Genomic DNA, 12,091 nt, shown 5'->3' with positions numbered 1-12,091 from the left:
AAAAGTTGGATTTGCTGTTCTACTCTTCGATACACTCTTCTCTCATCTGCATCTATCCTATCATCGACTGCTCACATCGTCTTGCTCATATAGCTCGTGCCAGACAGGAAGCCATAGAGTAGGAACACCTCAAGATGAAATCGAATTTCGAGTTTCAGAACCTTTGTGGGACGGTGTATAGACAAGGGAATGTGGTTTTCACGCCTGATGGGAATTCGGTGTTGAGTCCTGTGGGGAATAGAGTCTCGGTATTTGATCTGGTCAAGTGAGTGAAGCTCTACCTTGTATCCCAGAGGACATACTGCTCTGAACATGAGACGTTGGGCTGACCAGGTTACTGTTGCCCCAGTAACAAATCAAGAACATTACCATTTGAGAATCGAAAGAACATCTCTTCGATAGCTTTGTCGCCTGATGGGAATGTCCTGATGTCTATAGATGAAGGTGAGACCATCTTTGACTTCTACCATTTGTGTTGTTCTGTAAAGAAGAGGCTGACTGCTGACCCGCTGGAATACAGACGGAAGAGCCCTCCTCGTCCATTTCCGAAAGGGAACTGTCCTCCATCATATCTCATTCAAATCCAAGGTCAACCATGTCTCATTCTCCCCCGACGGCAAGTACATAGCTATAACTCATGGACACAAGATCCAAGTGTGGAAGACACCTAGTCATCTCGTAAGGGAATTTGCACCGTTTGAGCTGCATAGGGAATATACGGGACATCATGATGAGGTGGTGTATGTTTGTTGGAGCAAGACTTCGAGGTGGGTACGAGTTCTCGCACGATTCCTGTGTCGTCTTTTCAGCGGATGACTTACTCGATTATCTGTGCTAATGTGTGCTTTCCAGATACTTCGTCACCACCTCTCGAGATATGACCGCCCGATTATATACCCTCAACCCATTAGAAGGGTTCAAGCCCAAACAATTCGCTGGACATAGAGATATTGTGATCAGTGCTTTCTTCTCAGAAGACGAGAAGACCGTGAGTTCACTGACCAGTGCTTGAACATATGAAGCAAGCTGATCAAGTCCATAGATCTACACCGTCTCTCGGGATGGAGCCGTCTTCGCCTGGTCTGCCAAACGGGGCGTATCAGCCGAAGACTCTGACGTAGAGATGGATATCCTAGACGCCCCTTCGACTTCAGAGTCCGGCGCCAACCTTGCTCTCGAACATACAGTAGCCTACACTCGATGGGGTATATCCAACCGACATTTCTTCAACCAACCGGGAACCAAAGTTGTTTGCGCAACCTTCCACCCTAAATCCTCCCTACTCATCGTCGGATTCTCTACCGGTGTGTTCGGTCTATGGGAAATGCCATCTTTCACCTCTGTACACACTTTGTCGATATCAAACGAAAAAATCTCTTCTGTGGCTGTATCTGCTTCAGGAGAATGGTTGGCTTTCGGTGCTGCCAAATTGGGACAATTGCTAGTCTGGGAATGGCAATCTGAATCATACGTCTTAAAGCAACAGGGCCATTACTACGACATGAACACTTTGTCATTCTCACCCGACGGACAGAATATAGCTACTGGTGGTGAAGATGGGAAAGTCAAGATATGGAATGCCTCAAGTGGTTTCTGCTTTGTCACCTTCCCGGAACATACCGCTTCAGTCTCAACGGTGGAATTCGCCAAACAGGGTCAAGTATTATTTACGGCTTCGTTGGACGGAACGGTCAGAGCGTACGATATGGTCCGGTATAGAAATTTCAGGACGTTCACCTCGCCCACCCCTGTCCAATTCTCGTCGTTGGCTGTAGACCCATCGGGAGATGTGGTTTGTGCAGGTTCTCAAGACTCTTTCGAAATTTACATGTGGTCGGTGCAGACTGGAAAGCTCTTGGATATCTTGACGGGCCACGAGGCACCGGTATGCGGATTAGCATTTTCACCTACGGGGGATCAACTGGCCTCTGCGTCTTGGGATAGATCGATTAGATTATGGTCCGTGTTTGGAAGGTCAAGGGCGACTGAACCGATTACGCTTTCTAGCGAGGCCACCTCCCTGGCATTTAGACCAGATGGGAAAGAAGTCTGCGCATCGACATTGGATGGTCAATTGTCGTTTATCGACGTGGAAGAGGGTCAGATCAAATCTGTCATAGAGGGTCGAAGGGATATATCGGGAGGGAGGAAGGCCGACGATCGACTTACAGCTGCGAACAACGCTGCGTCGAAATATTTCAACTCTGTTACATATACTGCCGATGGATCTTGCGTATTGGCTGGAGGATCATCAAAGTATATTATAATATACGACAGACAGGAGGGAGTGATGATTAAGAAATTCCAGATCTCGCAGAATCTGAGTCTGGATGGGACATTGGAACTACTGGATTCTCGGAAACTCACTGCGGCAGGACCGATCGATTCGATAGATCAGGAAGGAGATAATTCAGATTTGGAAGATAGGTTGGACAAGACTCTTCCTGGAGCATCCAAGGGGGACATGTCAAAGAGGAAATATAGAAGGGAGGTCAAGACGAATTGTTGTAGATTCTCTACGACTGGACGATCATTCGCTGCCTGTTCCACAGAGGGATTATTGATCTACACTTTAGATGATCTACGGAACTTTGATCCCCTCGACTTGTCGCTCGACCTCACCCCGGAAAACATCCTCAAGCAATTACAGGAGGAGGAATACCTCATAGCGCTGATCATGGCGTTGAGGCTTAACGAACATAATCTGATTAACGTGGTATATGAGAAAATCAGTCCCTCGTCTATCAAGCTTCTGGCAAGGCAATTACCCCAGATATACATTATCCCCTTCCTTGGGTTTGTGGCTAGACATCTGGAGAGGGGACCGCACGTGGAGTATGACTTGCTTTGGATCTCGACTATCCTCACTAGTCATGGGAAGTACGTTAAGGAGAATAAAGGGGAGTTGGGAGGGACAGTTAGGGGATTGATTAGGGGGTTGATGGATTTGGAGGGGAGTGTGGCGAAATTGTGAGTTTGGCATCATCACTTCCCTTTATGTTTACGGATCTGAGATTATGTATACTCCGGTCGACAAAATTGATTTGCTAATGTGATCTGTTTTTGGTGATTGTAGGAGCGATCAGAATAACTTTTCGTTGGATTATATATTATCGCAGATTGAACGGAACGATAAACTTAACAATGGGAAGATTGGGGAGGATAGATTGGCTGAGTTGGGTATTGAGGTTGATATATGATGAAGTGCAGTAGTTCAAGTACATTCATAACCATGCATTCCAAGGATTGTCGATCGTTTTTGAGGATAATAATTTCAAGCAACGTGCGATTGTGCACATGTCTTCCTTGCGTTCTCGACTATGCACTATACCTACTAGAGCATACTGTATCACTACTCTATATATACCATACCAATCACCGAAGTGTACCTCGGTTTGTTCATCGAGCAGAGCAAAGAGAGTGAAAAAAAGTATAAAGTAAAGTGAAAATGGACAAACGCCACGCAATCTGTACCTGGTTACAACCCCATCGAAACACACACACACACACCTATTGGACCCTGAATTGGTGCAAACTATGACCAACTCACTCTATATAGCAAGATCGTACTTATTGGGTAATGGTCATATATATTCTGACAGATCTCAGTCTGGGGCTGGACTACTCGCGCTATGCATGCATCAAATTCGTACATGATCTGCACCCCGTACCTTTTGATCTCTCGAGAGTGAAAGGGCGATCATGTCATGTCGATCAGAACAAGAAATAGAAATTGGAATTGAAATTATTACCTCACTCTTTTTCATCTCTTTAAAATGCTCAGGATAGACGCGAATTAAGGACAACGACGACGGGATCAAATTGATGGGTGAGTGGGTGAGTGCCATCTATCGTCTATTACTGGATTTGCCGATCACACATCACACACTCACATATCACACACTCACATATCACACACTCACACCCCATTAAACTCGTCCCTATCTAATATACTACTTACTACTGCTCACTCTGCAGGAGATCCTACCCATCTGTACATTATCATTATCATCATTGTCACTGCTATCACCATCCACACCATCAGTAGTTCATCATCCAGCATACGGCGTAACACACATATAACACCCGACAAACACGTAGAGATCAACCTGTTACTCCACGTTACACGCTCTTTTTCAAAACAGAAACAGAAACAGAAACACCCATCAGATATCACCAAAACGGAAGGGGGCACGGCGTACTACTCACCGCGCAAGACGCACGATTGGTTACTACCCTACCCATCCACTCACCCACTTGTGCCATATGATCAATGGCAATCTTCCGTAGACAAACATTATCAAATCCCACTCCCAATCAACCTCAACCACAAACAAACAATAATGAACTAGATTCCAGCACCATGTCTAACCCCAATCCCAACCCTGTCATCCACGAATCTCCCGCATCAACCTATTCCGCTCAACTGGGTCAACCCATCTCTACATCTAAGCATCGTCACAGCCAAGACTCACAGATCGACTATGACCCATCCAACCCCCATCCACACGATTCACCCGAAAAGAAACGAAGGCATTTAGACGATCCGTCTATCAATGAGCTATCGCGTATAAAGTCATCTCAGTCATCTACACCTAGACCTTCATCCTCTGTTGGACAGAGTAAGAAACATTCCCCCCGAGCTAGGAATGGAAGCTCAAGTGCGAGGATGGAAGATTCCGAGAAGAGACGATCGAGGACACTCAAAGAGCAGAATGTATTTTCGTCTTCGCCTGCCGCCTCGCCTAATATCGGTACTGAAACTGTCGTAATACAGGGAGAAGATGAGGACGGGGAATTCGAAGATCTGGAAGATGATGAGGATGGTAGGAGGGATAGTATATTGGATCCACCCCTTCCATCTAGGAACCTCGGAAAGGTATCACCCCTGGCTAAGAGACTGGGAGAAGAACCTCCATTCATGTTACCTCATCCATCACGGAACACCCAGACATCTCAGACATACCCTGGTGTCGTCATGGGTTCGTTTGCCGGTGGGGGAGGAAACACGTTTGGTGAAGGTTTCGAAGGTGGTATGGACGATATACTTGATCCGGATGCCAACGCGAACAACCAAGGAAGACATGGAAGTACAAGTGTGAATCCATCTACCTCCCAGGCTGCACCGAATATAGCGCCATGGTTGATGGACGATAGTTCACCTTCGTCCGCTTCTTCCTCTACCACCGCTATCCCTCAATTACCTCCTCCAGAGATCGAACGTTCAACAAGCGGCAGAGGACCAGCTGCGACCCTACGCGAGAAGGACTCTTCCTCTAGAAAAGCATCAAATGTGTTGAACCATTTCTCCTCGGTACCTTCCTTACCTAAAATCAGAAGACAACCTACAACCCCTGTAGAGGTTCCCAACGAGATGGGACCAAGTTCCAGAAACACGTCACATACTTCCATATCTACCCAGATACTGCAACAGACCCCTTTGGCATCTTCTGGAAGTAGTATCATTGAGGGTGGATCAAGACAGCGAACGAGCTCGAATGATAGTTTACAGACTCTCTCGGCGAACCAGAGATCGAATAGAGATAATTCACCTAAATTCGACACGGCGACCAATCAGTCTTCATCTTCCCAATCGAATAAATCACATGGGACTACCAGAGTTGGGAGATTCGGAAGTACTGCTAGTTCCACTAGCGGTTCAGGTGGTCAAGGGAATGAGAAGAAGAAGGGTTTCTTGGGTGGATTATTGAAAAGACGGACCGGTCCTAGCATATCTCTCGGTAAGCTGGTCACAATCTACACTTAATAATTGAGATTTGCTGACAATACACACCACTCACACAGGCACTGTACCGGATTTCCAACCTCCTGAAACTATAAACAGAGGTTCTGCAGGATCAACAAGCTCGAGGATATCTAATTCACCTTCTATAACATCTATGATCAGCGCCAATTATGGTGGGTTATCACCTGGTGATCGAGGTCCCTCAGACTCTTATGGCCGGAACTTCCGTCAAGGATCAAACTATATATCCGAAGGGGCCATCTCACCATTGCAGGAAATTGCTGAAACACCCTTCCATCTCGATATGAACCTTGACGATATGGAAGGTATCGTCGATCCTACCAAATCGGGTGTACAACCTACTTTTGCTCGACCTCCGACTACCACGCATAATTCCGGTACGACAGCCACGACCGATTCCAATGCTGGATCGATGTCGATGGAAGATGCCCTTGCCCAAACAAGTAGTTTCGCTACTACCGTCAGCGGCGGCGAATCCAGCGGGTCTAATGGTTCCTCTGGCCAACCTCCTCCAACTGGTAGGAATGTGGTCGGTGAAGCAGAAAGGGTATCAGGCCCGTTTGTGAGAAATCCCTTCTCCACTGGAAGCTCAGTTGGGTCGTTGGACGCCAACAAACCCGCTACTCCACCTTCACCGCATACACTCTCTCCAAGACATGCTTTACCTCCCACAACTCAACCCAGAAGACCATCTCAACTACGAAATATGAAGATGGGATCGATCGATTCAGATAACAGTGAACCTGTCGAAGGGTCCGCATGGCAAAATCCCATCGCTCCTTCTTGGGCAGCTGGGGGATCATCAAGTCATACTGTATTCAACGATCCTTTCGGTTCTGCCAGATCCCTACCGCCGATATCTGACGATGGTCCCGCTGGAGCGATCCCGGAATCACGTAAACCCTCTGAAAGCACCACAGCCGAGATGACAGCTTCGATATCTGCCTTGCCGTCCCACATGGCAACTTCCGCTGCTGCTTGGGCCGCACCTGAATCGTGGGGTGTAGAAGGCGATGAAGAGGAATCTGACGGACAGTCAAGCTCGTCCGAATCAGAGGGTAATGATCAGTGGGAAGGTGATACTTCCAACGTCACTGCTACTGCCAATGGCAGATCGTCGGGTGGCGTGGAAAACCTCCGAAGTCCCAGTACGACTTCGAGTGGACCTAGATCGCCTACGCTATCACCTACCGGAGCGAAGAAACCACCTCCGTTCGGATTCAAATCATCTCAATCAGGGTCTAAATCCAGGACCTCAAGTGGAAGACCAAGTACGGGACAAGGTGGGAAACGAGGTAAGACCGCTAGTGGACGACCATCGACTGCTGCGAAATCAAAGGATGGTAGACCTGGTACGAGTGGTAGTGTGCATGCTGCTGCTGCTGTGGTGCGTCTCCCTCCCCCTTTCTACCACGTTCATATACTGATTTCCTCATCATTCGTTAGCACTGGATACGTATCTATCGTTCCGACGGCTCATACACTGTGCACCACCTACCGATCACCACTTCCACTGCAGAGTTCATCAGTATGTTATCTGGTCAGAATGAGGCTCCACCAGGGAAGAAGATCACGACGAGTATGAAGTTGTACCTGCGGGAGAGAGGTCAAGGTGGGTCATGGTGCTTGATTTTGATAATTACCTCTGGCTCACTATGATCGGATAGATCGTTTGCTGCTCCCCTCCGAGAAGCCTATCGCCATTCAGCATCGACGACTGCTGCAGGCTGGTTATACTGAAGCTGAACATCCCGAAGAAATTGGTAAAGATGATATGGGTATCCTTTGTCGATTCATCTATCAGACGCCAGCCTTGCCCATCATGAATCCCGAGGAAGAAAGTTCGTACGACTCCTTCGAATTTATCGACGTTGCTAGACGAGATCTCCAAACAATCCCCATCTTCCTGCATCTTCACGCGCATAATATCATCATCCTCAACGTATCGGCGAACCCCATGACGGATATTCCCTTGGATTTCATCCAAGCCTGTACCGGTCTGAAGGAGCTGAGAATGTCCAACATGGCGCTGAAGAGGGTACCCAACAACATTCGAGCGAGTACGACTTTGGCAAGACTGGATGTTTCTTGTAATCGAATTTCCGAGTTGGAATCTGTGCCGTTGAACGAAGTCGAAACCCTTGTATCCCTCAAAGTGCAGAACAACAAGCTTACTTCGATGCCAAGCTACTTCGCCCAAATGAAAGCTCTCAAATACCTCAATATCTCCAATAATAAATTCGAGACCTTCCCATCGGTAGTTTGCGAGATGTCGAATTTGGTCGACTTGGATCTGTCGTTCAACAATATCACCGAATTACCTTCGAAGATGTCCGATCTGAAGTCGCTCGAACGACTCGCGCTTTTCAGTAATGAGTTGACCAGCTTCCCGCCTTCTTTTAGTACTTTGCTCAACCTGCGGATTCTGGATGTCAGGAGAAACAAGCTTACCGATTTGACTGCGGTATATGCTTTACCAAATCTGGCGACTCTTCAAGCGGATTACAACAACATTGTCACTCTTGATGCTCAGATCGGAGCAAATGTCCGCCAGTTCAGTGTACCTCATAACTCGATTACGCGATTCACGCTCGCTCCTCAACCCAATATGGCCATGGTCACTTACAACCTGACCAACCTCGATTTGTCGCATGGTAAAATCTCGACACTCGCCGATGAAGCTTTCAGCGGATTGATCAATCTTGTCAAGTTGAATTTGAACTTCAATCAATTCACCCGTCTACCTTCTACACTTGACCGACTGAAGAACCTCGAAGTATTCTCATGTACCGATAACATGTTGAATGATTTACCCATTGGTCTAGGCAAATTACAAAAGCTTCGAATCTTGAATCTTCACAACAACAACCTGAAAAATCTTCGATCGGAATTATGGGGATGTGGATCTTTAGAAACGTTGAATTGCAGTTCCAACTTGTTAGAAGGGTTTGAACCTCTACCTGAAGATTGGGAAGCTGTCACTGGATTACCTGCCTCTGAGCTTCCACAAACTTCGGGCGGACCATTACCGATCGCTATGAGTGCGAGACACCTATATCTGGGAGATAACAGAATCACAGACGAGATCTTCCACTATGTAGCTTCTCTACCATACATCAAAACGGTCAATCTCAGTTTCAACGATATCTACGAGATACCCCCGGATACGATTGGCCACTGTAGTAAATTAGAGTCATTGTACCTTTCTGGAAACAAATTGACTAGTCTCCCGGCTGAAGATCTGGAGAAATTGGTTAGTCTAAAGACATTGCATTTGAATGGGAATAAACTGCAGACTCTCCCTTCGGAGTTGGGTGCGATCAAGTCTTTACAGCACCTTGATGTGGGGAGTAACGTTTTGAAGTATAATATTGCGAATTGGCCTTATGATTGGAACTGGTAGGTCGAGTTTGGATCACTCATATAGTCGGTAGTAACTAATCTTACTTGATTTGTAGGAACTGGAATACAGCGTTACGATACCTCAATTTATCAGGAAACAAACGGCTGGAAATCAAACCTACCTCAGCGCAGGAGATGAATCATGCGTCGAGTTTCCGAAAAGAACTCTCCGACTTTACTGCTCTCACGCAACTTCGAGTTCTCGGTCTGATGGATGTTACGCTACGTATCCCATCTTTACCGGACGAAAGTGACCAGAAGCGAGTGAGAACGTCTTTCAGCGATATCAACAACATGGCGTATGGAATCTCCGATATGCTAGGTACCAACGAACATCTCGCGATGTTTGATTTGGTTGTGCCCAACTTCCGGGGTAAAGGCGATGAATGTCTTTTTGGGATGTTCGGCGGAACCAATCTGAGTTTCCATGGTGGTAGATTCCCGAAAATGCTTCAAGATTTGTTTGCCGGCCAGTTGGTCCACCATTTGGGCAAATTAGCGAAAGAGGAAGATCTAGGTGATGCGTTACGGAAGACGTTTTTGTATGTCAACAGAAGATTGTTCGAAAGTTGCTTCGCCTCTGGACAGACCCGAAAGGGTTCCGCTCAAAGTATGGCGAGTATCGACGACATGTTCCGTGGGTGGGCGCCTGCCGTCGGATCGCTCTATCGAACTGGTTCATCAGGTGCGGTCGTCTACCTATCTGGCAAAACCCTCCACGTAGGAAATGTCGGTGACATTTTGGTTGTCGTGTCGCGGAAGGGAGAAGCCGAATTGCTTTCCAAGAAACATGATCCGACGGACCGAGAGGAGACTGCCCGAATCAGACGAGCAGAAGCATGGGTATCCACCAAGGGTTTCGTCAATGATGATAAGGATATAAGCATCTCGAGAGCATTTGGGTTCTACCATAATTTCCCGGCTATCAACACTTCGCCTGAGATTCGAACTCGACCATTGACGGAGCAAGATGAATTTGTCATCATTGGTAATAACGCGTTATGGTCCCGATGCTCTTATCAGACAGCTGTGGATATTGCCCGGACGGAGAAAGACGATCCGATGATGGCTGCTCAGAAATTGAGAGATTTCGCCATCTCCTATGGAGCAGATGGAAGTGTCATGGTAATGGTTGTGAACATCTCGGACCTCTTCTTCGGACAGAGTGGACATAGACCACGAGGAATGCCCGGATCGAACCTCCCTTCAGGAGCTGCCGATGCCTCTGCAGGAGAGACCGATGGGAACTGGGTATCTCAAAGTGCAAATTCCAACGCAGTTGCCAAACGACCCATCACGCGACGAAGAGAGGAAGTGGGAGATAGGACACTCAACAGATTACAGAGAGAGATTGAACCTCCCACTGGACAGATTGCTATCGTTTTCACGGATATTGTTAACTCGACTCATCTGTGGGAGACCAACCCTGGTATGCCGACTTCTATCAAGATTCACCATAATTTCATGAGAAGGCAGTTAAGGTTAGATGGAGGGTACGAGGTAAAAACCGAAGGAGATTCATTTATGGTCTCCTTCCAATCTGTTACTGCGGCATTACTATGGTGTTTCAACTGTCAGATCGGCCTACTATCCCAAGAATGGCCTCGAGAACTACTGGAAGCCAACGATGGGAAAGTAGTCTACGATTCCAACGGGTCTCTTATACAGAGAGGTCTGAGAGTAAGAATGGGAGTACATTGGGGATCACCCGAATGTGAACGTGATCCCATTACGAGACGAATGGACTACTACGGCCCGATGGTTAATCGTGCGGCGAGGATTAATGCCTCTGCGGACGGTGGGCAGCTGATGGCTTCTGGAGACGTTATCAATGAGATCACGGCTGTTAGGGAGTATTTGGAGACTAACGATGAAGAGGCGTTGAATGAGTTGCAGGGGGATATTAAGAGGGAGATCTTGGAGTTGAGGAGGATTGGGCTGGATATCAAGGATATGGGGGAGAGGAAGTTGAAAGGTTTGGAGGGTGAGTTTAGCGTTCCTTCATCGAATATTTTTTGCTATCTTTTCATGACACTGCTTTGTGCGAGGGCTTTGGCTTTGCGATGGTGTTTGTGGAGGAAGGAGCTGAGTTTAACGATGCAAAAGAGGGAGTTGAGGGCATCATGTCAAAGGAAGAATCGAAGTCAACTTGGGTCGAGCAAAGCTGATATTCTTTGTTGATAATCTAGTACCCGAGAAACTACACCTCCTTTACCCCAAGACCCTCTCTGGCAGATTGGAAATGTCCAACGACCTCCGAGCAGAAGTGGAAGTAAACGACGCTCGAAAGACCGAACAGCGCATGATCGACTTGGAACAAGTCAAAGACCTGTCGTTAATCACGCTGAGATTAGAGGCGATATGTAATCTTGGTTCTGCCTCTGGATCAATGGGACTGGGATCGGGACACTCGGACGTGTCGAGTTTGTCTCCTCCTGGATCTCCGCTCCAACATGCAAAAGAACTTGGCGGTATGGCTGGTACTTCTACGGTATCGAAACGAGGTACTGCCAATTCAGGCGTGCTCACCTTGCCTGTTCCCAACTTGAGTCTTGGTCCGACGATTAGAGAGGATATGAACGATGATGAGTTGATGTTGATTATTGAGAGTTTGACGGGGAGGTGTGAGAATGCTCTGTCTACTTTGGTGAGTGGTTACTTATCATCTAGATGAGTGATAGAAGTGCTGAAGTCCCTGGTTCTACAGTATCTCAAACAACTCGGAGGCTTCTCAACGGTCATGGCTTCTTTGGAGAAAGCTACCAAGATCGATTCAAAGTTGATCACTCACGCGCTGTCTTTGATGAATGGTGCTTTTGGTGGATAAGTTAGAAGGTAATCGGAAGGAAAGAAGAAAAGATCTGATATTTTTATGTTCTTGTCGGCTCGGAAAATCACAATATCATGTTTGTACGATTATCG

At 47.1% G+C, this 12,091-nt stretch overlaps 2 protein-coding genes across 2 annotated transcripts; both read left to right on the top strand.

Moving 5' to 3' along the window:
* Positions 1 to 134: 134 nt before the first annotated feature.
* Positions 135 to 3,200, top strand: I302_108453 (uncharacterized protein; the record flags this gene model as incomplete). The annotated part of the gene is made up of 6 exons (XM_019193775.1): positions 135 to 265; positions 350 to 444; positions 521 to 767; positions 853 to 988; positions 1,043 to 2,970; positions 3,077 to 3,200. 6 exons carry the CDS (start codon positions 135 to 137, stop codon positions 3,198 to 3,200), a joined length of 2,661 nt encoding a protein of 886 aa, XP_019043898.1.
* Positions 3,201 to 4,363: 1,163 nt separating this feature from the next.
* Positions 4,364 to 11,996, top strand: I302_108452 (uncharacterized protein; the record flags this gene model as incomplete). Its single annotated transcript, XM_065870676.1, has 7 exons — positions 4,364 to 5,741; positions 5,806 to 7,154; positions 7,214 to 7,379; positions 7,435 to 9,166; positions 9,226 to 11,153; positions 11,359 to 11,816; positions 11,877 to 11,996. 7 exons carry the CDS (start codon positions 4,364 to 4,366, stop codon positions 11,994 to 11,996), a joined length of 7,131 nt encoding a protein of 2,376 aa, XP_065726748.1.
* Between the last annotated feature and the right edge of the window lie 95 nt (positions 11,997 to 12,091).

This window comes from Kwoniella bestiolae, chromosome 7 (assembly GCF_000512585.2).
Source record: "Kwoniella bestiolae CBS 10118 chromosome 7, complete sequence".
NCBI lineage: Eukaryota > Fungi > Basidiomycota > Tremellomycetes > Tremellales > Cryptococcaceae > Kwoniella > Kwoniella bestiolae.
This window is presented reverse-complemented; position numbering and strand designations above follow the sequence as displayed.